The sequence below is a fragment of the Apodemus sylvaticus genome, chromosome 10 (genome assembly GCF_947179515.1).
Source record: "Apodemus sylvaticus chromosome 10, mApoSyl1.1, whole genome shotgun sequence".
NCBI classification, from domain to species: Eukaryota; Metazoa; Chordata; class Mammalia; order Rodentia; family Muridae; genus Apodemus; species Apodemus sylvaticus.
Window position 1 is genome coordinate 93,067,881 of NC_067481.1, and position 25,696 is coordinate 93,093,576.

A 25,696-nucleotide genomic window follows, 5' to 3' on the forward strand; every position below is an offset into this window, starting at 1 on the left:
CAGGCAATAAAGGACTCCATGATAAGTACTTGCTGTATGGAAGAAAGCCAAGTAAAGACACAGTGGGATGCATTTTTAAAAGCCTCAAAAATTCACCAGCAGACAAACTAATTCAATTACAAGAGACATGGAAAAGCCCTGACCGGACGCATCCCTGGAGCAAACGGACAGACGGATGGCAAGAAAGCCAGTGAAGAGACAGCAGTGCCACCAGCCTTTGAGAAAAGCAGATTAAATAGTGATGAGAGACCAAGCTACTGTTTGGTAAGTGCCCTCACAGGGACCACGTGTTACAGGTCTGGTCACTAGCCTACCATGAAACCATCAGTAGCTGGAGGTCAGAAGAAGGAAGTTAGGTCATTGGGGCGTGCCCTTGAAGGGCATTCTGGGTTTCTTCCTGTCCTTTTCATTTCATGGCCAACATGACCCACCATACATTCCCGCCATGATATATGCTGGATGCAAATGTAAAGGAGATAATTACTCTTGACCTCTGAAAATATGAGCCAAAGGGACCTCTCCTCTCTTGTAAGTTATCGCTAGCACTTTGTCATAGTAACCAAAGAGTGCACAATAGTGAATCACGGGTCAGCACGGACGAAGTGGAAAATACTGACAGCGTTGGGCATGGCAGTGCTGTCTGTAATCCCAGCACTGGCAAGGTGAAGCAGGAAGATTAGGGGTTCAAGACCAGCCTGGACTACATAATGAGACCCCCCCCCCCCCATCTTAATTGTCACCGTGTCAGCTTTCCCATCCCTGTGACAGAATGTCTGATTAGACTCAGGTTTCAGAGGTGCCAGCCTTTCATAGAGGGAGGACACGGTGGATCAGGGCAGCTCACTCTGTGGCAGGACGCAGAGAAAAGGGAAAACAGGAAGGGCTCAAAGCAAACGCAGCCTTTGAGGCACACAGATGACAGCCACTTTTAAGTTGGCCGACACCGAATGCCGCAGCATTGCAAATCCATCAATGGATGCAATGCACCCATCGGCCAGTGCCCTCTCTGGAGACATAATCCAAACACCCAAAAGTGTGGGATGCTGATCTCCTAGGCCATCCAGGTGCTCAAGCTGACGATTACGACAAACAGGCGCCATCTTGGTCATCACAATGAGCACAGGTATGAATGATGAAGGCAAGTGGGCCTGTCCCTCCGAGGGATGACCTCACCTCAACACACTGCTCTCTGGGACTCTTTTGGTTGGCCCCGCCCTGCTGGGGAGCTGCTTCTGTGGGTCTGACAGGGACACAGAAGATCTGTACCTCCAGCTAACCTCACCAAAGCTCGGGCACAGATTCCTATATGCTGAATGAGTTTGGGCTCTGTTCCTTCTTCCTGGTGTGTATGGGGAGTCCTGACCCCCAGACTCCACATCTAGACATCAGTCTGTCTGGAAAGAAGTCTTGCTCATGTGCTGGAGAGATGGCTCTGCAGTTAAGAGCACTGGCTGCTTTTGCAGAGGTCCTGAGTTTAATTCCCAGCAGCTACAAGGTGGCTCACAACAATCTGTAATGAGTTCTGATGCCCTCTTCTGGCATGCAGGTGTACATGCAGATAGAGCACTCACATAACATAACATTAAATAAATAAATAAATAAATAAATAAATAAATAAATAAATAAATATTTAAAAAAAGTCTTGAGTCTGGCCAAATGCCCATCACACACGCCCGAGAGCCTGCTTTACCTCTGTGTAGGGCTAGAGATCACCCCAGGAGCTCTGGGTTGACCCTACCCTGCTGGGGGGCTACCACTGAGAGGTTATTGGCTGCTCAAGGATGGTGTGAAGTATTTTGTGGCCTGGGCCAGAGTGACTCCTTCCCTCTGAGGACTACCCACCTGTCCTGGTCACACTCGGGACACTTTCGTAAGACAGGAACAAAGGAAGCAAAGTCACTCTAACCTGTGAGGCTACCTGTCCTGCTTGTTCCCATAGCCAGGGCTGAGTGGCCCACAGGGACAGTCCTCTTGCTAGGGAATAAGACCTGAGCTGCCCAGCCCCCCCACAAAAAGCCAAAGCCTGGAGGCATTGCCACACACAGGGCAGACATCTGCTTTGCAGAGAGACGCAAGTAATGGTCACTGCAGCATAGGGACTTAGGGAGAGCCTACGTTGATCTGGCCAATGCTCATGATCCTGCTTCCAGGCCCTGCCTCTGCCTCCTGTTCTGCACAGAAGGGCCTGGGTTTTCCCCCTTAGCTCCCCTTCTGGCAAGACAAGGGGATTTGTGCAATTAATAGAACTCCAGGCTTTTGTTAGAGTTCTTATACTAAAGTCAGACCCTCAGCTTTAGGGGGACTCACAGCTGGCCTGAGGTTCTGTTGGTGTAGGTAGAAATGGTAAAATGATGCTGGTCTGTACTTAACATATACATTTATCTTATCTTCTCGTCATTACCAATATAATAGACATACCAATATAACCTAACACCGGTCACGGCATCTCCATTGGTACCAAGTGTCAGCCCCGTAAGTGACCTACAGATATAGAAAACACAGGGGAGAGCCGGGTGGTGGTGGCTCACGCCTGTAATCCCAGCACTCTGGGAGGCAGAGGCAGGTGAATTTCTGAGTTCAAGGCCAGCCTGGTCTACAGAGTGAGTTCCAGGACAGCCAGGGCTACACAGAGAAACCCTGTCTTGAAAAAAACCAAATCCAAAAAACCAAAAAAAACAAAAACAAAAACAAAAACCAACCCCCCAAAAAAAGAAAGAAAAGAAAGAAAAGAAAGAAAAGAAAACACAGGGGAGGACGTGTGTAGGTTATAGGCAAATATTATGCTACTTTACATAAGCATCTGAAGATTTTGATGCCTGTGGGGGTGGAGGGGCTGTAACCAAGCCCTCATGGATATTGAGGGATGTCTGTACATAATAATAATGCATAGTACATAAGAATATATATATATATATGTATGCATCACACATATGTGTGCACGCATGCATGTGTGTGCACACACACATGCCACATCACACACACACACACACACACACACACACACACACACACGGATAGCTGCTTCTTACCACTTATACTAGCTCTGTTCTACAGTGCTGCCAGCAACAGTGACTTAGTCAATGCACAAAGTTTACTCCTGGGAGGAACAGTTAGGGAATTCATTTACACTGAACTCAATGGCCAAGAGCTCCATCACTCAAGCCTAAACAAAGCTTTCTAACCCATGTCCCCATACGAGGCCCAGGAAGCCTTTGCAACCCAGAGTCCCAGGCTGGATCTCAGCCCCAGACCTGGGCCCATTTAAAATAGTAAAATCACCAACTAAAAGCACAAATATAAGAGAGGTGCAGAGAGGACACCTGATGGTGCAAAAGCACCAATAGAGGGGTAAGCGGCAAACTAAGAGAGCTAAATGTTACCCTGGTCAACCCCAGCCAAGGGTGTCGTGTCTTCCTGGATGATGTAAATTTTGACACTGGGGCAAGCCCATGCCTGTAAACATCTCCAAAAGCCTCCAGTGCTGATCAGGGCCACAGATAAATGTCATAAATAAGATCAGACCTACACATAAATGTATGTTCATGTAAACACACATGCCAGTAGTTACTCTGAGCTAGGAATATGGGGGATTTCTAAAAATTCTGCATTAATGCCTTCCCGTATTCCCAGATGCTTTATGCTGTACAAATGCTCCCCAATTTACAATGGGGGATATCTTGATAACCCCCTAAGTTGAACACCGTAAGCAGAAAATGCACTGTGTCCACCTGACCTTCCCAGTACACCACTCAGCCACTGTGTGGTGTCAGCTCTTCCCCTCAGTCCTGTGACTGGCCAGCAGCCGTGGCTTCTTCATAACAATGTGGTGTCACAAGAGTATTTGACTAACAGCCTGGGCCTGGGCAAAGCAACAATTCAAAACCAAAGTCACAAGATAAAGAGCTACAAGGCAGAGACTTCTGTGCTGCCTTGGTGGGGTGGGGACAGAAAGACATCACTTCCTGGGAAGACTGAAAAGCACTTTCTGCTTTGAGCCCTCGGCTGGCATGGTCCCCAGGGCCACTGTGTCCAAGTGTGGCCAGTGGCACAGGAAGGCCAAGCACAGGATGGCAGGTTCTAGAGTTGACCTCAGTAGATTCAGCTGTGCAGTCTGCAACCAGTACTTAGTGTGTGAGATTGGGTGTGACATCTGTCTCTGGAACCTTTGTGCTCTCTGCAAAACAGGCAAGGATGCTGGTCATTCTTACCTCCTGAGCCAATAGAAAGTTGCAGAAATGAAGCACATGCTGAATAAAACCTCAGCCCAGGGATTGGATCTGCAGGAAATGTTCTTTGAATGTTGTTCAGTCCTTTGCCCTTACCACCCTTGGCAAGGCTACACCTGGGCTGTGAGCCCCAAGTCCTTGCAGGACCCCCCACAGAACATGTAGGGACCTAGGCCCATTTTCAATGTCCTAAACCAAATGGTTTGTTCTTCCAAGAATACAGACTAAAGCTAGCATCCAGCCCTTGGGAAATCAGAGCTGGGCCCTGGCAAAAGAAGGCAAAAGACAGAGACAGTCAAGTCACCTCCTGTGGGACCCCAGAGGTCCGGGTCAATGAGCAGACATGCTCGCCCATCAACTTAGGGTCCCACATCTAGCTGCAGCACCTGGAAAGGTCCCAGGACACAAACAGGCCACTCCCCAGGACAGCTTGATGGCCGGCAGCTGAGGCTTGGCCCACAAGGTCCTGTGATCTCAGCGTTTCATCATCTGAAGAGCAAACATGTGGAGTTGGTCCTTAGAGGCTCAGGGGCAGTTCCAACTGTTGCTGGATTTTTAGGGAGCTCTGAGCCTGGATTCAACTCCAGGCTGAGAGCAATGACTGGGTGAGGCCACTGTGCTGGTCACAGGACAGTTACCACACTGGGCATGCAGGGTGCCAGAGGTGGATGCATATTGACTTTCCTCAGACTCTTTTCCAGCACTTTCTGGTCTCCCATCAGAAGAACCAACAATCTCAGAGCAGGCCACACTGGCCAGGAGTTTCTTAGTCCTATTTCTAGCAAGTGTAACTGTTTTTCCATTTATGGTAGACGGCTACAGTTTCCCTTTAGAAGTAGCCCAATTGTCTAAATGAGTAGAGCCAGGCCCGGCTAAGAATATACAGCAAGGCAGTCTGTAGGCACAGAAACACTCTGATGGTGTCGGGAGAGCCGAGAATGAGGCTGGCCCCGAGTTCCCAGAATTCCCTGACATTCTCTCTGCAGCTGGAGTTCTGTGGTCCATGCCGCGCGCGCGCGGGCAGACACAGACGGCATTTCTAAAGTTAGAAGCACATCCCTGTCTTTTCTGTGCCAGTGGGTGGTCCACCGTGACCTGGGGTGACTGAAAAATAATCTAAAGAAGTGGAACCGAGGTGGTTTCCCTACAGGAGGCTTGAGAGAGACACACCAGGAAGATGGTGCTGTTTTTCATTAGCAATGTCTACCACGAGGGCAGGTTGAACAGTGAAATGCACGCTACCCTCCAGACTCCGTCGACAGACCCAGCCCTCACACTAACGCAGAGCTCACTGTCTTCAGGTTTACACCCCAGCTGTGGGCTCTTTCTACTTCCACGATGTGGAATTTTCTTACAAGCTCTCTTGTGCTAACCTTTGGGCTTTCCACACAATGGCTTGCTCAAGAGAAGCGTGAATCTGGAGAACTCTTAGGCCAGCTGTCAAACTGGCCTGCAAGTCGCCCCAGGATCCTGCAGAGAGAGAGAGAGGCCAAGTGGGTGGGCCTCTGGACTGTCTACTCCGGTTTCCATAGTGCATGCTGCTTTTAGCTCTTCTATATGGAGGAGAGGGTGTAACCAGCAGCCTGCCGCAGACTGAGTTGTTAGACACTGTGGGTCCGTGGTGCCATGGGTAACCATCCTGGAGCCTGCAGCTGAGGCCCAAGCCCTTGGCAGACTGTAGGGGCTTCCAAGACTTTAATATAGGAAATCCCTGCTTCAGGCCACCCTTTATTTTATGGGTAGAGAAAGTTGAAGGGCCCTGTCCTGGGCCACACAGTCTATGGAGAGGAGAGTTGGAACCGGAAGCCAGGGCTCCCCTCAGGAGGGGCTGGGGCTGGGGCTGGAGTCTTCCCTCTAGAATGCTGTGCTTGACCCCAGGGAAGAGTACAGCTTTTTTGAGGGGCAGTGCAGAGGGTCTGAAGAGCATCATTGAGAGGCTATGGCTTCTGCTCATGGGCGGTGGTTAGTCCAGTGAACCATCAGCCCAGAAAGCCTAGAAACCATCCCAGGCAGAGGGAAGGAAGCACAGGGAAGGGAGGATTTGATCAAAGGGTCAGTAGTCCAGTAAGACAGAAGGAGAAAGTCTGGGTTTCTATTCCGTGGTAGGATGGCTGTGGTTGACAGTAAGTCCTCGCATATTTTAAAACAGCGAGAGGAGGGGCTGTGAATAAACGTGGGAAGGATTAACTATTTAAGGCAGTGGACACCCCACTGACCAATGGGCTCATGAAACATGCACCTGAACACCACGCCGTACTCCACAAAGGATGAAAAAATAGCTTAAAGTGACCCAAATTAGCCCATTTCCTGTTAGGAGCACCTAGTGATATGTTTAAGGAGTTTACAGACCTCAGCCATCAAAAATCATTCCTAGCTAGGCTTAGAGGTAGCCTACACCTTAAATCCCAGCATGTGGAAGACAGAGATAGATGTATCTCTGAGTTTGATGCCAGCCTGGTCTGCAAGTTTCAAGACAGTCAGGGCTAAATACAGAAATCCTATCTCAAAAATCAGCTCTAAAATGGAGGTGAGTTCCCCTTGAAGCTCCCACCCTGGCTGTGTTTCCAAGTTGAGAGATCCAGGGAGGAGCCAGTTTGGGTTCCTGCATCGCGTGCTACCCTTGCCAAGAGGCCCAATGTGAACAGCAGAGTCAGGGGTGACAGGTGTCAGAAAGTGAGGAGAAAGGGTGTGAGGGAGAGAGGAAATGGGAGGAGTGGGGATAGAGGGGGAAAGAGAGGGAGGGCAGAGAGGAAGAGAGTGGGGCTGGGAGAACCCCGGGTGGAGGATCGGAGGATCAGTGGAGCACGGGTGGAGGGAGGACGAGCGGGATGAGGTGGCTGCAGCTGGCCTGGTGTGGGCCTGAGCTAATAGGAGGCAGGATTCCTGGAGACCCTGGGTTCCCTTTGGCTCCGACCTGCCAACTCTCTGCAGCTGTCGGCCCAACATCTGGTCTATGTAGGTCGGCGCCTCCGGCCTCTTTCTGAAACTGCAACGCGATGGAGTTTGTTTGATTTCCCAGCACCCCACGGCGGGACTGCCACAGGAAGTGCTGAGAAATGTGGATTTCTCTTAAATGAAAACACGTTCCATTTACTCCTGGATAGGACTGCTGACGTGCTTTATGGTGCAGGAGGGAACACTGGGTACTTTAGGGTAGTGCTGGGTGCTAGAGGGTAGTGCTGGGTGCTAGGAGGGACTGCTATATGCTAGGAGGGAGTACTGGGTACTAGGAGGGAGTGCTGGGTGCTAGAAGGGACTGCTGTATGCTAGGAGGGAGTACTGAGTACTACCAGAAAAGTACTAAGTGCTAGGAGAAAACTCTGGGTGCTCAGAGGAAGTAGAGATAGACAAGTCGAGGTGCATGCAGGGCAGGGAAGAGCGGCCCTGCACCTGGGCCTGTTTACTATCATGAACCACCAGGCCTAGCCCTCACAGATCACCTGGCAGGAAAGTGGGGTCACCTTGGGGTGAGACAGGGTAGGGAGGAAACCACACATACTTGAGGGCAACCCGTGGGGAGGGCAGATGAGTTCCATCCCAGCCCACCTGGCTCTGAAGTCCTGGCTCCCAGTTCTGCGGGCCCGAGCGTTCCTGTCCTGAATCCTGTTCAGTAGCAGGAATCACCAAACTCTTGGTGGCATCCTGCATAGAGACGCTGGAGATGGCAGGCGGCCATTCTCCCCCTTCCCCCTCTCTCTTTTCCATTTATTTCAATTAAGTGAATGGCTGGCGTGGGGCCCAGACACAAGAGCCCACAGTGCCCCGCTCCAGTTAGAATACTCCAGATTGGAGGCTAGGTCCCTCTCAGCTGTTCTTTGTCCGCTCAGCAGACTGTAAGGTGGGGGGGAGGGGGTGGGGGGTGGAGGGGCTGGTGGCTGAGGGCTGTGGTTACACCTGCATGCAGGTGGTGGAGAGGACTCTAAATGGCAAGCCCAGCCCTTTGCCCCACATGCTACTGAGCTTCATCTGGTCACAAGGCAGACACACATAGTCCTGCTATGTGGCGACTGGGGACGTGGCTATGCAGAGCAGAGAATGTCACATGACGGTGAGGGTGTAGGGACCTCAGCCATGCATCCCTCCTCCCCAGGAGCACATGTGACTGTCTCTCTTGGGGATACTTTCTCCACTCTTTCATGCTTGGTCACTAAGTCCCCTCCCATTGGAGCCTCAACAGATAGCCTGAGTTGGCTTCAGTTCTCTGGGCTCCCTAGGTGTCAGGGCCACCATCTCAGCAAGGCACCAGAGAGCCCCAAGCCATGTGAACGGCTGTCACTCACTCACACAGGACCCTCCAGCAGCAGGGTCCACTCTGTCTTACCACAGTTCTGCCAGGGCCTGGGAACAGTGAACTTTTAAAATCATTCAATAGAAGAAAGATGAAATGCCCGAACGGCTCCACGGTCAAAGATCACAGTGGCCTTTCTTAGGCTCTGTGCCTGGACAGTCACAAGGCTCCTGAAATGATCGAATGAATGGCTCAGCGCCAAGGGCAATCGGAACAGGACTGCTTTGTGATAGGAAGAATGCAGCCCTGGGCTGAGCCTGGTGGAGGGAGAGCCTTGCTCTAATGGCTGCTCTGAGCAATAGTAGGATGAACAGCATCCCGGAGACAGAAACTGCACAGCAGATTTGGCCCAGTGCTGTCTGAGAGGGCTTGGGCGTTCTTCAGGAGAGCTCAACTAGGCAGTGCCCTGACTGTGGCAGCCACTATAAGAACTCACAGACCAGCGGTTCTCAACCTTCCTGATGCTGCGACCCTTTAACACAGTTCCTCATGTTGTGGTGACCCCCAACCATAGAATTACTTTGTTGCTACTTTCATAAATTATAATTTTGCTACTGTTATGATTCACAATGTGTTTTCCGATAGTCTTAAGTGATCCTTGTGAGAGGATCATTTGACCCCCAAAGGGGTCACAACCCACAGGTGGAGACCCGGGGTCACAGAACATTAGACCAATCAGGTGTGGAGGTGCTCTTTGATCCCAGCACTCAAGAGCCAGAGACAGGTGGATCCCTGTGAGTTCAAGGCCAGTATGGTCTATGTAGTCAGTTTTAGGCTACCCAAGGATATACGAACAGACCCTATCTCAAAAAGGAACATAAGATTTAAAAAAGTTAGCTGTTCTGTTTTGTGTTGTTTTGAGATGGAGATCTCAAGTAGCCCAGGCTGGCTTTCAATTCCTGATCCTCCCTCCTTTCTCTACTCTTTTGAGTACTGGGATTGGAGATTCAGGCCTGCTGACGGTTAGAGGTTCCCATCCTCTGTCTGGCCACAGTCAGTGCCCAGGCCTGGCAAGAACAACCCAAGGCTTAACCTATCCTTCCCTTTGGCACACCTGAACCCTATGATGAAAGTTATGCTAGCAGGAGAAGTTGGAGTAGCGGTAAGCCAGAAGCCAGCCCACAGATCTTTGTGCACGGATAGACACACTTGGGGCTAGTCACACTTGGGTGCATGTCCCTGCGTGTCAGGGGGACACTCAGGGCCAAAGTCTGGAGCTGTGATTGGACTGGCCAGGCCAAGCACTCAACTTGCCATAAGTACTGAAGGCTGGAAACACTGCTGGCCTGGGCCTGTGGCTCCAGCTGGGCCTCGGCTGCCAACTCACACATCTCTGCACACATCTGGCCTGCGCAGCATAGGAACTTTCCAAAGGCAAGCAGTGGTGCTGGCGCCAAAGCCCAGGCTCAAGACACCAACCTGCAGGCTGGCTTTCTAGGAACAACTCCAGGGCAGGCACTCAGGGCTTGCTGAGATCTTGAAGACTGCCCAGGTGCCTGGGCAGTGTAAGAACGGTTGAAGACAGCTGGGGCTGCCCCGTGCTGACAGGGCTGTCCAGGGCAATGGAGCCGATGACAGCACCCACTAAGTGCACCACACAACCACTTCCTTTATGATATGCCACTGGCTCTGGACTCAGAGAGGGTATATAGTTTGCCCACAGTCACACAGCCATATGTGACAGACCTGGGAATGGTACTCAGCCTGTGTAACATAGGAAACAACACCCTTAGTATGTAGTCAGACACATACAGGGAATCCAGTGCCCAACAGTTGTCTAATAGAGAAGACCTTAGTAGGGCTCCTTCATAGGTCACAGGCCTGTGGGTACTCTGCAGAATACAAGGGAGCTAGTTCTGCTAATGGCACCTGGGGACTATTTCCAGGTCAGAAACAATTGCTCTAGGTCTTAAGGGGTGATAGGTCTTCTATCTGGAGACCTGTGGGGTGGTACACATGATCTGCCCCATTTCATAGCAGTCAAAAACGGCATTCAGAGAGGTGACAATGCTACTTGTCCAAAGTCACACAGGGACTGATTAGGGAGGCATCATAGGCAAGGGTCTGGATTCCTTCAAAACAGACAAACAGAGTCCTGTCACAGCGAGGTGCCGTCTCACCCCAGCCAGGCAGGCGACTACGAAGAGATAAGAGACGCTGGCGAGATGCAGGAGGAGAAGTTTCCTGCATGGCTCGTGGGGATGTAAACTAGTATGAGATTGTGGAAAACACTACAGGGGTTCCTCCAAGTTCCAGAAATAGAACTACCCTATGACCCAGAAGCCTGCTCCTGGAAACATCTTCAGAGGAAGTGAAATCAGTGTGTCGAAGAAACAGCGGGACCCCTTTCTCAATGCAGTGCTATTCATGGCTGCCAGGAAACAGCTTGAAGGTAGCAGACGAACAAATGGGTGACAAGGTGGGGCTGTGCACACACTGGAACATAAAGACCATGACAACCTTGATGGGTGACATCATATCATGTGGACTGAGTCAGGCACAGACAACTACACCATGATTTCACTTGCACGTTATCTTGATTAGGGTTACCACTGCTGTGAAGAGTCACTGTGACCAAAGCAACTTGAGAAGGAGAGGGTTTATTTCAGCTTACACTTCCCAGTAACAGTCTTTTGCTGAGGGGAGTCAGGGCAGGAACTCAAACAGGGCAGGAACATGGAGGCAGGAGCTGAAGCAGAGGCCATGGAGGGGTGCTGCTTATTGGCTTGCACTCCATGGCTTGCTCAGCTTGCTTTCTTACAGAACCCAGGGATGGCACCACCCACGATGGTCTGGGCCCTCCCCTGTTAATCACTTATTAAGAAAATGGCCCACAGGGTTGTCTACAGCCAGACTTTATGGAGGCATTTTCTCAATAGAGGTTTCCTCCTCTCAGGCTGGGATGGGAGGAAACAGGATGGTTACTGGACAGGATAAGACTGGACAGGAGGGAAGGTGGCAGTTAATTGTATACTTCAGAGAAGCTACAAGGATGGATTCGGAACATTTCCACACAGCAAGGATGACTGTCTAAGGGCATGGACATAGTAGCCCCCTGATCTGGTCGTCACAGGAATGCATGTTCAGATGTGATCATGTACCCTGTAAACACGTGTGGCCACATGGTGTGGCATGACTGGGATAGGTGAACAACGTCACTATGAAAAGCCGAGCACGGGGCTGGTGAGCAGACATGGCCTGCAGGCTTAATGTCCACAGAAAACGAGCCAGCCACAGTCTGACCGTCCTTACTGTCAAAAGGGACTGCTCAGAGTGGGACATGCTGGCGTGTGCCTCTAATTCCAGCATCGGGGAGGCTGAAGCAGGAGGATAATGAATTCAAGGCCAGATGAGGCTGGTGAGTTTCAGGCCAACCTGAGCTATAGAGACTGTCAAAATGGCTGCTCAGTAAACATGGCTGTGCCTAAGACCCCAGAGTTCTGCACGCGAAAGCCCCCTCACCGTGTAAGTCCAAATTCTGCCCTCTGGCCGCCCTCTTGCCTTGGCCAAGTCCCTTCCTCAGCCTTGGTCCCACCTCTGTGACACACGGTGATGGATATCTAGCCGCCCGCATACGTGGTTCCAGCACACAGGAAGCGTTCAATGAGACTGGTCACCGCCCCACTCCATCTCAGCCATCAGAGTGTGCCTGGAAATGTACAGAACTGAGCTAAAGGCCCCCATCCTGCCAGGCACCTGCCATCACCCCAAACAAGAAGGGCCATGGGACCCGACAAGGATGTCAGCCGGGGTGACAGGAAGGGAGGCAACAAAGCCTGCTGCTCATGGCCAACGGCCATTCCCTCCAGGGGCCATCCAGACAGAGGCCTTCCTAAAACAGAGCTGTGCTGTGTCCCCCAAGGGTTCCTAGGTTAGAAGTATGGTGCCCAACGTGCCACCATGAGACCTTTCGGAGTCGGGGCCTAGTTCCAGGTGATTGGGTCTCTAGGGGATTGACTGCTTCTGCCAGGACTCCATTAATTCTTCAAGAATAAACAGTTAAAAAAGAACAATTGCTGATCTTGGGCATCCGTGACAGCTCCTGGCATGTCCTGTCAAAACAGTTTTACAGCTCAGGGCCCTAGCAGGGCTGCCATAGTATCCTTTTTCTGTTTCCATACCTGTGAGGGAAAGAAACTTTTTTCTTTTCTTTTCTTTTCTTTTTTAAAGATTTATTTATTTATTATATGTAAGTACACTGTAGCTGTCTTCAGATACTCCAGAAAAGGGCATCAGATCTTGTTACAGATAGTTGTGAGCCACCATGTGGTTGCTGGGATTTGAACTCAGGACCTTTGGAAGAGCAGCCAGTGCTCTTTAACCGCTGAGCCATCTCTCCAGTCCCAACTTTTTTCTTCTTAAGTTACTCAGACTCTGGCCTTTTGTCACAGACATAGAAAGGTGACTAATATACACAGCACATAAGCTAATTTCTCTCTTCTGCAGGGCCCCTTTGTGGCTCCTTTTAAAGAAAATATAAAAAAAAAAAAAAAAACCCAACAACAGGCAATAGCATGGGTTCATAGTTAATGAGCCAGACTCTAGCGTTAGTCAGATCCTGTGCTGGATGAAGGAGGACACAATGAGGCTCCGTCTCAGCCATTCCAGGAAGCCTCCTTTCCTGCATCGAGTATACGTGGCTCTCCAAGGCCAGGTTCTGTGAGTACAACTGGTCACCTATGCCTGGCCTTGCCCGCTTGTAACCTGGTGGACACAAACGGCTCCCATTCCAGTTAGGGCTCTGTGTGGACTCCTCTGTCACTCCACCCTGTCCTCCCCTTTCTAGGGAAAACTGGATAATACATAAAACCGGACAATTTCACGTGACTGCTGACCAGATGCCCGAGGCTGGCCACTGCTGCTCCGCTCTGCGGGGAGGCGCCCAGGCTGCACTTTCTACTTTACAGTGGGGAGAGAAAGAACTCACTCCATCGAGTGGACAATAAGCAGGCCTAGTAACTGCAGAGTCTGGGGCCTTAAAACCACCACATTCCCACCCACTGAGACAACACTCTTAGCACACTCCCCAGACCCTGCCCAAAATGATTTGCTAATGGAGATCACACGGTACTCAGTCATCCCTCACTGTCCTCAAGGTGTGGCTCTGGGCTCCCTCCGGATCCTCCCGTCCATGTCAGAGCATCTCTAGGTGCTGTAGACACCTAATCTGACATGCAGCTATGTAAACAGTTTCCATACACGCCACACAGAAAACTCAGCAACACCCACCCCACCCTGATAGTTTCTTTTTCTCTTTCTTTCTTTCTTTCTTTCTTTCTTTCTTTCTTTCTTTCTTTCTTTCTTTCTTTCTTTCTTTTTCTTTCTTTCTGTCTGTCTGTCTGTCTGTCTTCTCCTCCCCCCCAATATTTTCAAACCATGGTTGGTTCCAGCTTATGGACAGAACTGTGGGCACAGAAGCCAACCAGACAATTTATGTGTTTTAATTTGCATTTAAAACCACGTATTAGGCCTAGCATCATTCTGTTTCATTAAACATGCTCTGAACAAACCACTTTTAAAAGCTCCTTAGTCCACAGAGACTCGGTATATATCACGGCAGATATTTAAGCTATTTTGAACCGTTTTAATGCTGACATCTGAGCCTGCCAGCCCTCATAGACACTGGTCAATCTGCACTTCGGGGAACTGCACCCTCGCTCTATCTGGAGCACAGACTCCTGTGTGGTCTTCCCAGGCTGGCTGTGTACTTGGGGTTGCTGGCTAAAAAAACCCAAGCCTTTAATCCTAGCACTTGGGAGGCAGTCAGCCAGGCTACAGAGTGAGACCCTGTCTAAAAACAAACAAAACAAACAAAACAAACAAACAAACAAAACCCATTTCCCTGATCAGAAAGCTGGCCATGGTAGTGAAGGCATAAAAGGGAACTGGCTGCAGGCGGGACTCCCCACTCACCGCACCCCCCCCCCCCCAGCCCGCTTCCCTCACACCATGCACTCAAACTGTTTATCCTTAAAAAGAAAACAGGGAACCGTTTCTTCAGCACTTCTATATGCCAGGAAGTGACCTAAACCCTTTCCGTGACTAAGTCACCTCAGACATTATCCTACCCTCATTTCCCAGAAGAGAGAACAGGAACAGAGGGGCTAAGCCACTAACTCTGGGTCACAGAGTCGGGTTAAGTCCACACCGCCTGGCTCTCAACCTCTGAGGATTCTACCACGGACTGTTCATCCTTTTGGGGAGCTCATTTGGCAAGCTTTTGAAATTTACAACCACATCTTGAGAAGATTTAAAAAAAAATCAACAAAATACATACAATTCCAAATAAACTAAGTTAAATGTCATTTATTAAAATAAAAATAAAAATTGTGAATAGACATATGTTTATTAGTTTTTAAAAAATCTATCAATAGGTCACGATTTTAAGCAATAATGAAGAGCAGGGAGCTATTAAAATATGATAGAAATACAGTAAATTTATCTGGAAATACAGTCACATCATAAAAAGATGGAAGACTATCTTGGCTGTGGTGACTGAGGTCTAGCCCATGCTAAGGACCCTCAGCTAGACAGCACTGGCTCACCCATCGCCAAGCGCCCATCCCCATCACAGGGGACCGAATGCCCAGGGCTCTGATCCCAGCCCTGTCCCCTCTGCACCCCAGATGCACTCCGGCAGAGGTGACCTCTTTGAGGGCAGCTCTGTGTCCGCTCCTTGCTGCCCCACTCTCTGGCCCTGAGCCCCAGCTGGCCCAGGGCAGACATTAAGCCACATCTGTGGAACTGACTGGAAGCCAAGGGTGGCCCAAAGCCACAGCTGCTGATTCACACCTTGGCCAGGGAGGAGGAAACAGTGACGCCATCTCGTGGGTTCTGGCCGGTGGGCCAGCGCTGTGGGCGGAGGTCCGTGCGATTCTGCTTAATTAAGCAGAACTGGATACGCCAACCTGCTGTGCTTTAAGGCAGGTCCCTCCAGCGAGGGCGGAAAGCTGTCGGTACCCATAGCCATGTGTGATGCTGGGCAAACTGCCTCAGTTTCCACATGTGTGAAGTGGCTTAGGACAGAACCCACATGTTGAGCATGTATTATACTGCCTCCCCAGTCCATGCCTCCTCCTTCCAACCCCAGCGCCCTTTGACCCTTGCTGCCCACTCCTTGAAATAAGAAGTGTGACTGTGACACAGGATATCCCACCTCCACCTGGCAGATGGTCAGGTGATCTGGCCAATTGGAATCCCGCTTAAAGCTGTGGAAACAGATGCTTCTGGGGGCGCTCGTGTCACTTCCGATTTAGTCAGAGATGCGGAGAAATGAGGCCCATCTGCTTCTGTAGATTTCTCTCTGGTTCAAGTTGGCCAGTCTGGTCCCCCCACCCCATATCACTCACAACTCAATATTCCAGAGGATCAGCCTTTTATTTCGGAACAGTGTCGCACAGCCTCGGTGGCATTAGACGTGTGACCCGTGAGCACGTGAGCAAACGGTCAGATGAATTGCAGCTAGTGTCGATATTATACTAATTAGTGACAAAAAAAATATTGTTAAACTCTGAAAGCAAACCGGGCTCAGTTATGGGGCACAGAGCTCAAATGTCAGCACCCCAGTGGCTCACACACTGTCCCCTGAAGAACAAGGAGTTTGGGCTCCTCTGTCCACATGGGCTTTATGCTCTCTTCCCACTCCGGGATGCAAACAGGAGGCCCGAAGACCAGCTTCTCCTCTGGCATCAGCTTCTCTCCACTCAATGGCTTTTACTGTGCGCATGGCCCGTGAAAAGCCCCGGCCCCAACCACATCTCTGGTCCCAGAAGCCCAGATCTCCTGGTAGCCTCCTCTCCGTGGTTCCCCTCTCCACTCCTCATAGCTCCTCTTCTTGCCCAGTCTCCGCCCCTCTTCTCTGCCTACCCTTCCTTCCCCTTGTCCTCTGTCTGTGCTGGGTGCTCAGACTCAGATTACCTCCTCTGTGCTTGTCTTCTTGGAGTCTAGGGCCAAGCAGCCCAAGGTGACCTGTCTGTCTGTCTGCCCTCTTTCCTGGAGGCCCCTTTTGTTTATCTGGACCTTGTCCCTGAGTTTTAGAGTGCCTGGCCCCTGGGTGTCTTGTCCATGAATTCTCAGGACACACTGGACTTCCCAGGAGGAACGTTCCAGAGTGCTGTGTTTTCAAAGCTGTATTTCTGGCAACCGTGTATGAAGCACAGTGTTCAGGAAAACTTAATTTCATTTAGGTGATGGGTCACGGTTGAGTATCAGGGCAGCCCAGGTACTGCGTATTTATTAAAATTCATGTTGTACTGGGTGTACTGGGTTTTCATTTGCTCAGTCAGGACGGGCCAAGACAGGGCTGCAGGGGGGTTGACGGCCGAGTTCCCTCCCTCCAGCCCCTTCTCCCTGTAGCCTGTGAAGAAGGCTTCGGCCAGCAAACAAGAGGGACGAGCCTTGCATCTTAAGTATGGTGCAGGGCGTCCACAGCTTCTGGTGAAACCTGGCCTGCACGAAACTGGAAGGGACAGAGTCCTGGGATGGGGGCAGCCACGCCACCCGTCCGTAGTGCCACTGCTGAGCCACTGAGCCACCTGTTCCCACGCTCAGCCAGGAGATAAGGAATGCCAACTTGGTGCAAGGTCTAATCAACTTTACCATTCTGGGCTCTGAGTAAAGGGACCACAGAGCCTGGGTTTAGGGACACTGCTCTGAGGATAGAAAAACTCCAAGGACAAACATCCCAGTATCTTGTGCTCCAAAGGATTCTGCACAAATGCTTTTGAATCCTGGCAAAGCCACCAGCTTTGGAAAAGAGACATCTTACAGGCAGTGGTAGCAAAGGACAGCACCAGACCAGAGCCCAGTTCTAGACGCCACATGCAGCCGTCGGAACAAGTCTCGTTTTCCCTGAGCTGCCTCACTACCAATACTCACTGACACACAGACTACCCAGGGGCTACTTCCAAAGGGAATAGGGCAACTGAATCACGAGAAGGAAGACTATTCACCAGTTTTCCTCAAAGGGAAAAGGATGCTGTACTGCCTAGTTTATGCCAAGTCACTGGAAAGGAAGGAACTTCAATTGAGAAAATGCCTCCACAAGATCTGGTTATAGGTCATTTTATTAATTAGTGACTGATGGGAGAGGGCCCAGCCCATTGTGGGTGGGCCATCTCTGGGCTGGTGGTCCTGAGTTCTACAAGAAAGCAGGCCAAGCAAGCCATGGGGACCAGGCCAGCAAGCAGCGCCCTTCCACGGCCTCTACATCAGCTCCTGCCTCCAGGTTCTTCTCCTGTTTGGGTTCCTGCCTTGGCATCCCTCAGTGGACTGTGACTCAGGATGTGTAAGCCAAATACACCATTTCCTCCCTCAAGTTGCCTTGGTCGTGACATTTCATCACAGCAATAATAACCGTAACTAAGATGGATGAGTAATTTGCAAGGCGAGTCCAAGCATCATGAATGGGAGACGTAGCTCAACAGGAGAGTCCCCAGTCCGTCCCTTTTAGTGCAGCAACTGCGTCACTGACTTAGTGTGGGCACTTGGGGTGAGGAGTCTTCAAATGCATAAAACACCTCAGGACGGGGAATCCAGCCATACCTCTAGCTGAAGGACTTTTCCAGTAGCCTGTGACCTCCCCAGAGGGATCACACCGGAGGGTCTGCAGGACTTTAGGCTGCCTGGTTCTGCACCTCTCCTTAGCTGCAGACAGCATGAAGGGCTAGACTCCCCGGGCAAGGCACACTGTAGTCAGGGAAGCATGGCCCTGACCACTCACTCTGTGGGATGCCACACGGCCCGTAGCTGCTGCTTCTTCAGCTCATGGCTGGAGAGCCGCACGGGACCGCTTCTCATGTGGCAGGAATGGGAGGGGGTGTCTGTGACCAGCAGAAGCCCATCTGAGGAGGCCCTGCTCTTGTGGGAATCCAGGGCGACTTCGCAGGCCAACGGCAGGATGTGAGGGCCCTGCTAGAGCCACCTCAGCTTGGCACAGCTTCTTTTTTTTTTTTTTTTAAAAAAAAATGAGCAGTTGCTGGTTTTTATTTTTACTAAAAACAGGGCTATGTGTGCACCGAGGCTATGTGTGCATCAAAGCTATGTGTGCACTGCGGAACATTTGCAAAACAGAAAAAAGCACAGACAAGCAAAAAAAAAAAAAAAAGTGCAACATATTTTATCAGCTCTATTTCTGGGTCTCTGTGGATGGCCACTTCCTCCCTTCGCTGGCAATCTGCTGAGAAGGGCCCCAGCATGTGCTCATAGCCAGCTTGACGCTGATGCCCTGGCAGAGGTCGGGCACATAAGTGTCACCGTCCTATCTGCATGTGCGCAGCACCTGGATCCTGCTCTCTACAGATGGGCATTTAGGCAGCCTCTAATCTACAACTATGGTGACAGTATATATGGATGTGTCTAGTAAGGCTCGCTGTTGTCACAATCCTCATACTGGTCTCCTCAAACCAAAGCCACTAACAACCCCATTTACAGAGGAGGGCACTGAGAGGGAAAGTGACAGAGAAGAAATCTGAACCCAGCTGCCTGGTGGATTTTCTCCACACACTACAGGCATGGAAGGGCACAGAGTCAACGTCTGCACCCAATCCGTTTGAAGCTATCCTGTGGGACTCGGAGGGTAAGAGGAGCAGCTGAGACACTTCCTTCGGAGCAGGCCTGCCCTTGAGGGGAGGGCCTGGTGCCTGCCCCTGAGGTGAGGGAATTGGACCAGCGAGCACAGCTGTCTCGCTCCCTGTGAAGCCCTCTTTCTTGCCACCTCCTCGGCACAGCTTGCTTCTGTGACAGGCCTCTCAGTTACATTTTTTTCTTTCAACCTCAAGAGAGCAACAGACATTCTACTCATGGGCTGGAGAGATGGTTCAGTATTTAAGAACATTTGTTGCCCTTCCGGATGACCCAAGTTCAGTTCCCAGCACCCAGGTTCAAAACTATCAGTAACTCGAGGTCCGGAATGCCCTCTTCTGGCCTCCGAGGGTACCAGCACATCCACACAGACACAGGCTTGCACGCATAGATAAAAATAGAAACAGAAAATAGATAAAAAGAAATAGCTTTTTAAAAAATTCTGTAAGGCACTACTGCTGTGTGACAGACATGAAGCGCAGAACCGTCTGGAGCGGAGACTGGTGAGGCTCTTCAGGCTGCAGCGTGGCGCCCAGCCTGGGCAGGTGGCGCGGGGCAGAGGAGAAGAGTTAAAGCAGGCACGGCACATCCTCAGATCGTTGGATCAAAGCCATAGGCTGCGAGTCTTTGTGGCCACCACTGCCATCAGGTTCAGCACTGAGGGTCAGGACTTAAGCCCAGGTCATTCAGATGCCGCAGGAAGTGCCACCTCCTGGCTCAGCAGCGATGGGCTTCAAAGCCAGGCTTTGCCTCCACAAAGGCAGAGATAAGTCGGTAAGTAATGCGCTAGTCGCTGTCAGTTTCCTCTGGCAGAATTCTGGCACCTTCGAATTCTCACACTATCTTCTCAAGAGAAGCCACCTCGCTCACAAAGCTAGAAGCCAACGTGGGGCAGGGTGGCCCACTGCCACACATACCTCACATCCAGGCTGGTTTGTTTCCAACATACACACTGGCGGCCCTGCTCTGAGGGTTTTCATTAAAGGGCTGCCAGGGGTGGCGGAGGAGGGGTGGGTCTGTGCACATACATGGCTAGGAGGTCTCCAGTCCACACTGCTCAGTGGCTGGAAACCACTACACAACACAGAGGACAGGTCTAGCTTCACCGGACACAGGCACGATCCACACTGACTCAGCGGGCACCGTCGCCCCCGGGGCTCCTGGTACCTGATCAGTTCAGGAGGGAGCCCTGGCTAATCTCTCACTCTAAGGACAATCCACTCAGAGCTTCTCTGGAGTTAGGGCTGATAACTTGATATCAGCCAACTGAATGGACAGAGGGCTGAGAAGGGCCTAGAATGAGCCTGGCATCTCAGAAAAGGGAACATCAGTGAGCACCTGAGGTCACCCAGCTTCATGGTGGGATCACAAGGCTGCCTGTATTGCCTGGGCAAACATGGCTATCTCGGTTCCCATGCGGCGCCTCCCAGCCGGGTGACCTCATGCACATATTTGAGATTCTCTGAGCCTACAGTCTCCTCAAGGGGTAACGGAGGGCGCTGATCTAAGCACCTGAAAGATGACCGTCCCAAACGTGTGAACCTTCCACATCAAGAACAGATGAAAGGCAAAGACACACTGAGCCAGCAGCAAGGGAGACACAGGCAATGGGGAGGAGGGATCTCAGCTGGCTAATGAAGGCACAAAAGGCCACTCAACCAACCGACCGCCTCAGCAAGCAGGAAGGGCTTGCTGCGCCATCAGGGGACACTGCGGTGTGGCAGGCAGACTGACATCAACTAGAAAGTCTGACAATAGAGAGACTGATTGAGAGCAGAGGGAGCTCAGGGACACAGCTCCTCAGGTGACAAGCAGGCCTTGTCACACACACTCCAGGGTCCAGCATAGTTCCTGTTCTGGGTCTAGACACGGGAACAGTTCCCACCAGGCTGACTACTGGGAAGAGCAGCCCTGAGTCCCCAGTAGGAGAGGACCTTACAGATGACAGAGGGAAATCGTCACAAATGGAATACTATGCAGCAGTTAAAATGAACTGGGGCTTTGGTATAAACATAGATCTGGACAGGGCAAGATTTTTATAGTTTCCAAACATTGAAGACAAGATTGAGGGGGGGGGGTGTCAGTTATCAGGTAAAACATGTAAAGGGCAAGGAGGGGGGATACTGATGGCAGACAGGGTGATAGAAGGGTTATAAAACTGGACTGGGGTGATGGCCAGTCTTATTCGGTTACTACAAACGCCAGTGACCTCTGCGGTTACAATGGGTCACTGTGGTGGTGTGTAAATGATACCCGGGGAAAGCAGCTAAATAACAAATAAAAAATTATCCTATTAACCCATATTTTATTTTAGATGTGTAGATGTTTGCCTGAATGTCCTCTTGAATGAATAGACTCCTGTCATGTGACATGTCCTGTGGCCTGTGGAGGCCAGAAGAGGGCATCCAGATGCCCTGGCACTGGAGTTACAGACGGTTGTGAAGGGCTATGTGGGTGCTGGGGATCAAATCCAGGTCCTCTGCAAGAGCAACAAGGCTCTTAACCTCTGAGCCATCTCTCCTGCGAATCTGTATTTAAAAGGGGGTGCGGGCCAGGCATGCGGTCCTTAATCCCAGCACTCTGGAGGTAAAGGCAGAGCTCTGTGCGTTCAAAGTCAGCCTGGGCTACTGGTGAGACCTCGTCTCCAAGAACAAAACAAGCGTGTGTGAATGGTAAATAACATGCAGGGTAGTGGTTGGGGGAAAGATATGACTGGGAGGGGACACAGGGCACTCTGTGACTGTGGTTTATTTTAAATATAAAGACAGAAATGATCTGACATACCTTCAGAAGCAGAGTCTGACAGAGGCAGAAGGCTATGGACGGGATGGGCTTTATTCTGTCCCTCTGCATCGCTGGTGTCACATGACAGGAGTCTACCACCCTTAAAGAGCTGTCACGACAGCTGGGGCTTGGCAGAGCATGCCTTTAATCTCAGGAATGGGGAGGCAGAGGCAGGCAAATCTCTGTGAGTTCAAGGCCAGACTGGTCTACATAGTGAATTCCAGGTCAGCCAGGAGTATTACACAGTGAAACCCTGTCTCGAAAAACAAAATAAGACGTGTCCTTGACCCTGACTGCTGCCTCAACATGTCCTGTTCAGGGTACTCTTCTTTATTAGTGTAGGGGAGGGCAGTCAGACAAGACTCCCAGAGCTGACAGGTTGCTAGAAAACACTCCAGTTAAGGAGGGTGGCATGTCCCTTTGAGAAGATCCCTTCACCTCCATTCTGACTCCCAGACTCTGAGTGGGACCGGCACGGCAGAGGCTGCACAGTGACAATACCGGCCTTGTCCACAGGAGAAGGTGGCCTTTGCAAAGAGATTGCAAACCTAATGTGGAGGTGGAACAGGGGAACACGCTGTCACCCAGTTAAGGTCTGCATAGGTCTGTCCACACCCAAAAGTTATGTGCTGGAAGTTTGGTCCCAGTGTCATGCTGGGAGAAGTGGCAGGACCTAAGAGGCGGAGCTTAGGGAAAAGTAGTTAGGTCATTGGTTACACGGCTTTAAAAGAGATTGGGGAGCTCTTCTAGGACCACAGTTCCCAAAGGGTCATACTACAAAAGAGCGAGGTTGCCCCTGCCCCACTTTCTGGCTTCTAGTCTTACCTTACATAATCTTTCCCTCTGCACTTGCTCCCACCATGATGTCACCGACAACTCTGATGTGGACAAGAAGCCCTTCCTAGAGGCCAAACTGATGGGACAGTCCAATCTTGGACTTCCAGCATCCCGGGTGGCATTTATTTTCTTTTACAAAGTATCCAGCCTCAGGTCCTAGGCTATACAATGAAAACCAGATTAAGAAGGTCCACAAGGGGACAGGAAACACTCAATACCTGGCTGGCTGGTTTTTTTGTTTGTTTGTTTGTTTGTTTGTTTGTTTTTATTGTTGTTGTTGTTACAACTGAGGAAAGAGAAGCTACTGTGTAGAGGGTAGAAGCAAGGGAACTTCAGCCAGGCTTCCAACACCTGTCTCCACACCAATCCCTTTCAGCATGTGGAGACTGGGGACAGGTACCATAGTCCAGCCTGCTGCTGTTGCCTTTGGGACAACGCCACTATAGAACTATATTATCCGCTCCTCTGGCTGACTCAGACTGCATTCATCTATACCCCATCCCCCATTTGGGGAACCAAAGGCTGGATGGCAGGGAGAAGGCCCCTCGTCATAGCAGTGACTAAGTCCACAGCAGAGGAACAAGTTCTCAGAACAAGGTCCCTCATGATTTCAGCACGTTTTCAATCAGAGAGGCATGGACACCACAGGGCCGCAGTTAAGAAACCCCATGTCGGTCACATGATCGCGCCCCCCTGGGAGGAGCCATCTTACATATGAGGACACAGAGACTCAAAGAATTAACAGTTAGCAATCTGGGAGCCCAAGATCTGAGCTTGCCCAAACTGGGGGTGGGGTTCACAGACCTACCTCAGGGAGCCCCCTAACAATTGGCTGGAACCTCAGGGGTACCCCTCAAAGTTGCAAAAGTCTGCCGGGGAGGTGTGGGCCCCAGGCTCTGAGAGCATTGTCCAGGGCCTCTGTGGGTGCGTGGGATGCGGGAAGGGGCGTGGTCTGACGGACCAACTTCTTTGGTTCAACAGGCCTCCTCTGCTCCTTACTGTTAACCGCCTCAGCCTTGAAAACCACCGCTAAACATGTGTGCCACCACAGGAGAGTGGAAGAGGGTCCTTGGTGGCTCTATCTATTCTGGTTTGGTGGATCTGGTGGAATTTCAGACTTCTTCCAGTTGGTGTGTTGCTGAAAACTGTCCCATACCCAAGAGGCAACTCAACAGGCTCCAACAAGAAACCAAGATTTGGCAGCATTTGAAGTAGTTAAGGGGGGGAAGGGGGCGGGGTGTGGGGAAACCAAGACAATTTAGCTGAGCTCTGAAGCAAGGAAAACTTAGCTCTATTTAAAGATACCACAGGTCCAGGAAGCAGCCCCCGCTGGCTGGCCCATGGCTGAGGTACTGAAGGCCTAGCCAATAACAATACATTGGAACACAGCACACCCTTGCTTGTAGAGTGCAGTGGATTCCCGGCCATCTCCTTCCAGAATTTTATGGGCGACTCAGGGAAGGCATGTCTAGCTGTCTGCTTTGTAAGAATGGCTCTCTTAAACAAATAGATCCAAAAGGGGTTTCCAGGGAGGCCCCCGGCCAGCCTTTCTCCAGCCAACGCCCTCTCAAGTCATTGTTCCTCACTTCTTTGTTAGGATTTTTTTTCCCTCCCTCTTGCTTTTTTCCTTCCTGGTTAACTTCTCCAGGATTGCCACAGCCGACTTCTTCAGCCAGGGCTGCCATCCCCCATCAGGCCTGGAGTGAAGTCCCCAGGGCCTCCTCTAAATCCACTGTCCTACCACCCAGAACCTCTGGGGTGGAACCAAGGCCACCTCAACCTCAGACAAGGTCCCCAAGCAGCCCGGGAGGCCACTTCCCACCTGAGGGTCACCGTGGGCCCCAGGCCCACCTTCCACATTTGAAAACCATCAGCCTTTGGGCCTCAGCGTTCCCATCTGCAAAATGACGCCAGGGATCCATTCCCTCCACACCTTAGCAGCTCCAAACAAAATTCGCATTTCACAGAGGGGGGTTACTCCTGGGGAAAGTTTCCCACATTGTTAAGCGGAAGTTACAGGAAAGGGGCGCTCAAATGACCCATGCCCAGAAGGATGAGGGGCTTGGTTGGCTAGTCCTACAAGGCTGGGCGCCTCTGGGTAGGATGGTGGCTCGAGACCCACGCCTCCGTGGGTTTCTCTCCTGGCTTCTGGCTTCGTCTCCAACAGCGGCTAGGGCCAGACTTTGCACGGGTGGGCAAGGCGAGAGCTTGCGAGGACATGGCGGGGACAAGGGGCGAGAGCGGGGAGGTGGCGGGGAAGGCGCAGGGACCAGGGGCGCGTGGGGAGACGGACGGCAGGGAGGGCGCGGGGACCCGGGGCGCGCGGTGAGGGCGCAGGATACAAGTTCTGCACGGGGCTGGGGTCGCCGCGTGGCGCGGACGCCGACTCACATAATGCTTGTTGGGCACGCGCCGCTTCTGCACGTCCAGCACCTTCACCTCCACGATACTGCGCCGCGGCGGCATGGCCGTTCTCCGCGCCCAGCGCCGTGCGGGCCGGGCCGGGCCAAAGCGATCCTTGCCGCCGAGCACTTGCCGCCGCCGCCACCGCCCTCCGCGCCCCGCCCCTGCCCGCCCCCGCGCCGCCCGCCCACCCTGCTTAAAGGGCCCGCCCGGCCGGGCCGGGCCACGTCCGCCCGCGGGCCTTTGTCCCCGCGCCCGGCGGGACGGCACGCTCCGCCCCCCACGCCCGGGCCTGGCGACTCCAAAGCCAAGCACCCAAGCAGCCTGCTCGAGCTCTGCATTCCCGATAAGGGCTCAGGAAGCTTACCCACCCGCCCGGTGTCTGCGAACAGCGGCGTGCCAGTCGCTATGAATCCGATCTCTGGCCCCCAGCCCTGGGGGCTCAGGGGGGAAGCGGTGGTCACCAGGTCTCTTGGATTTACTGTCTGTGACAGGGAGAGAAAAACTGCAAAAATGCCCTGACAGTCCTGCATATAGGGCGGCGAAAGTGAGCGAGAACAGAGGTGCTGGGTGGGTA

The 25,696-nt window shown here is 51.7% G+C and overlaps 1 protein-coding gene across 1 annotated transcript in view; it reads right to left on the reverse strand.

Annotated features, from left to right (window-relative positions):
* The window catches only part of Sh3pxd2b (SH3 and PX domains 2B), an 83,808-nt gene extending 58,556 nt beyond the window's left edge, over positions 1-25,252 (reverse strand). Inside the window, exon 1 of the mRNA XM_052196177.1 lies at positions 25,108-25,252. Coding sequence (XP_052052137.1) covers positions 25,108-25,182 — 75 coding nt within the window. The 5' untranslated portion in view covers positions 25,183-25,252. The remainder of the gene's footprint in view (positions 1-25,107) is intronic.
* Between the last annotated feature and the right edge of the window lie 444 nt (positions 25,253-25,696).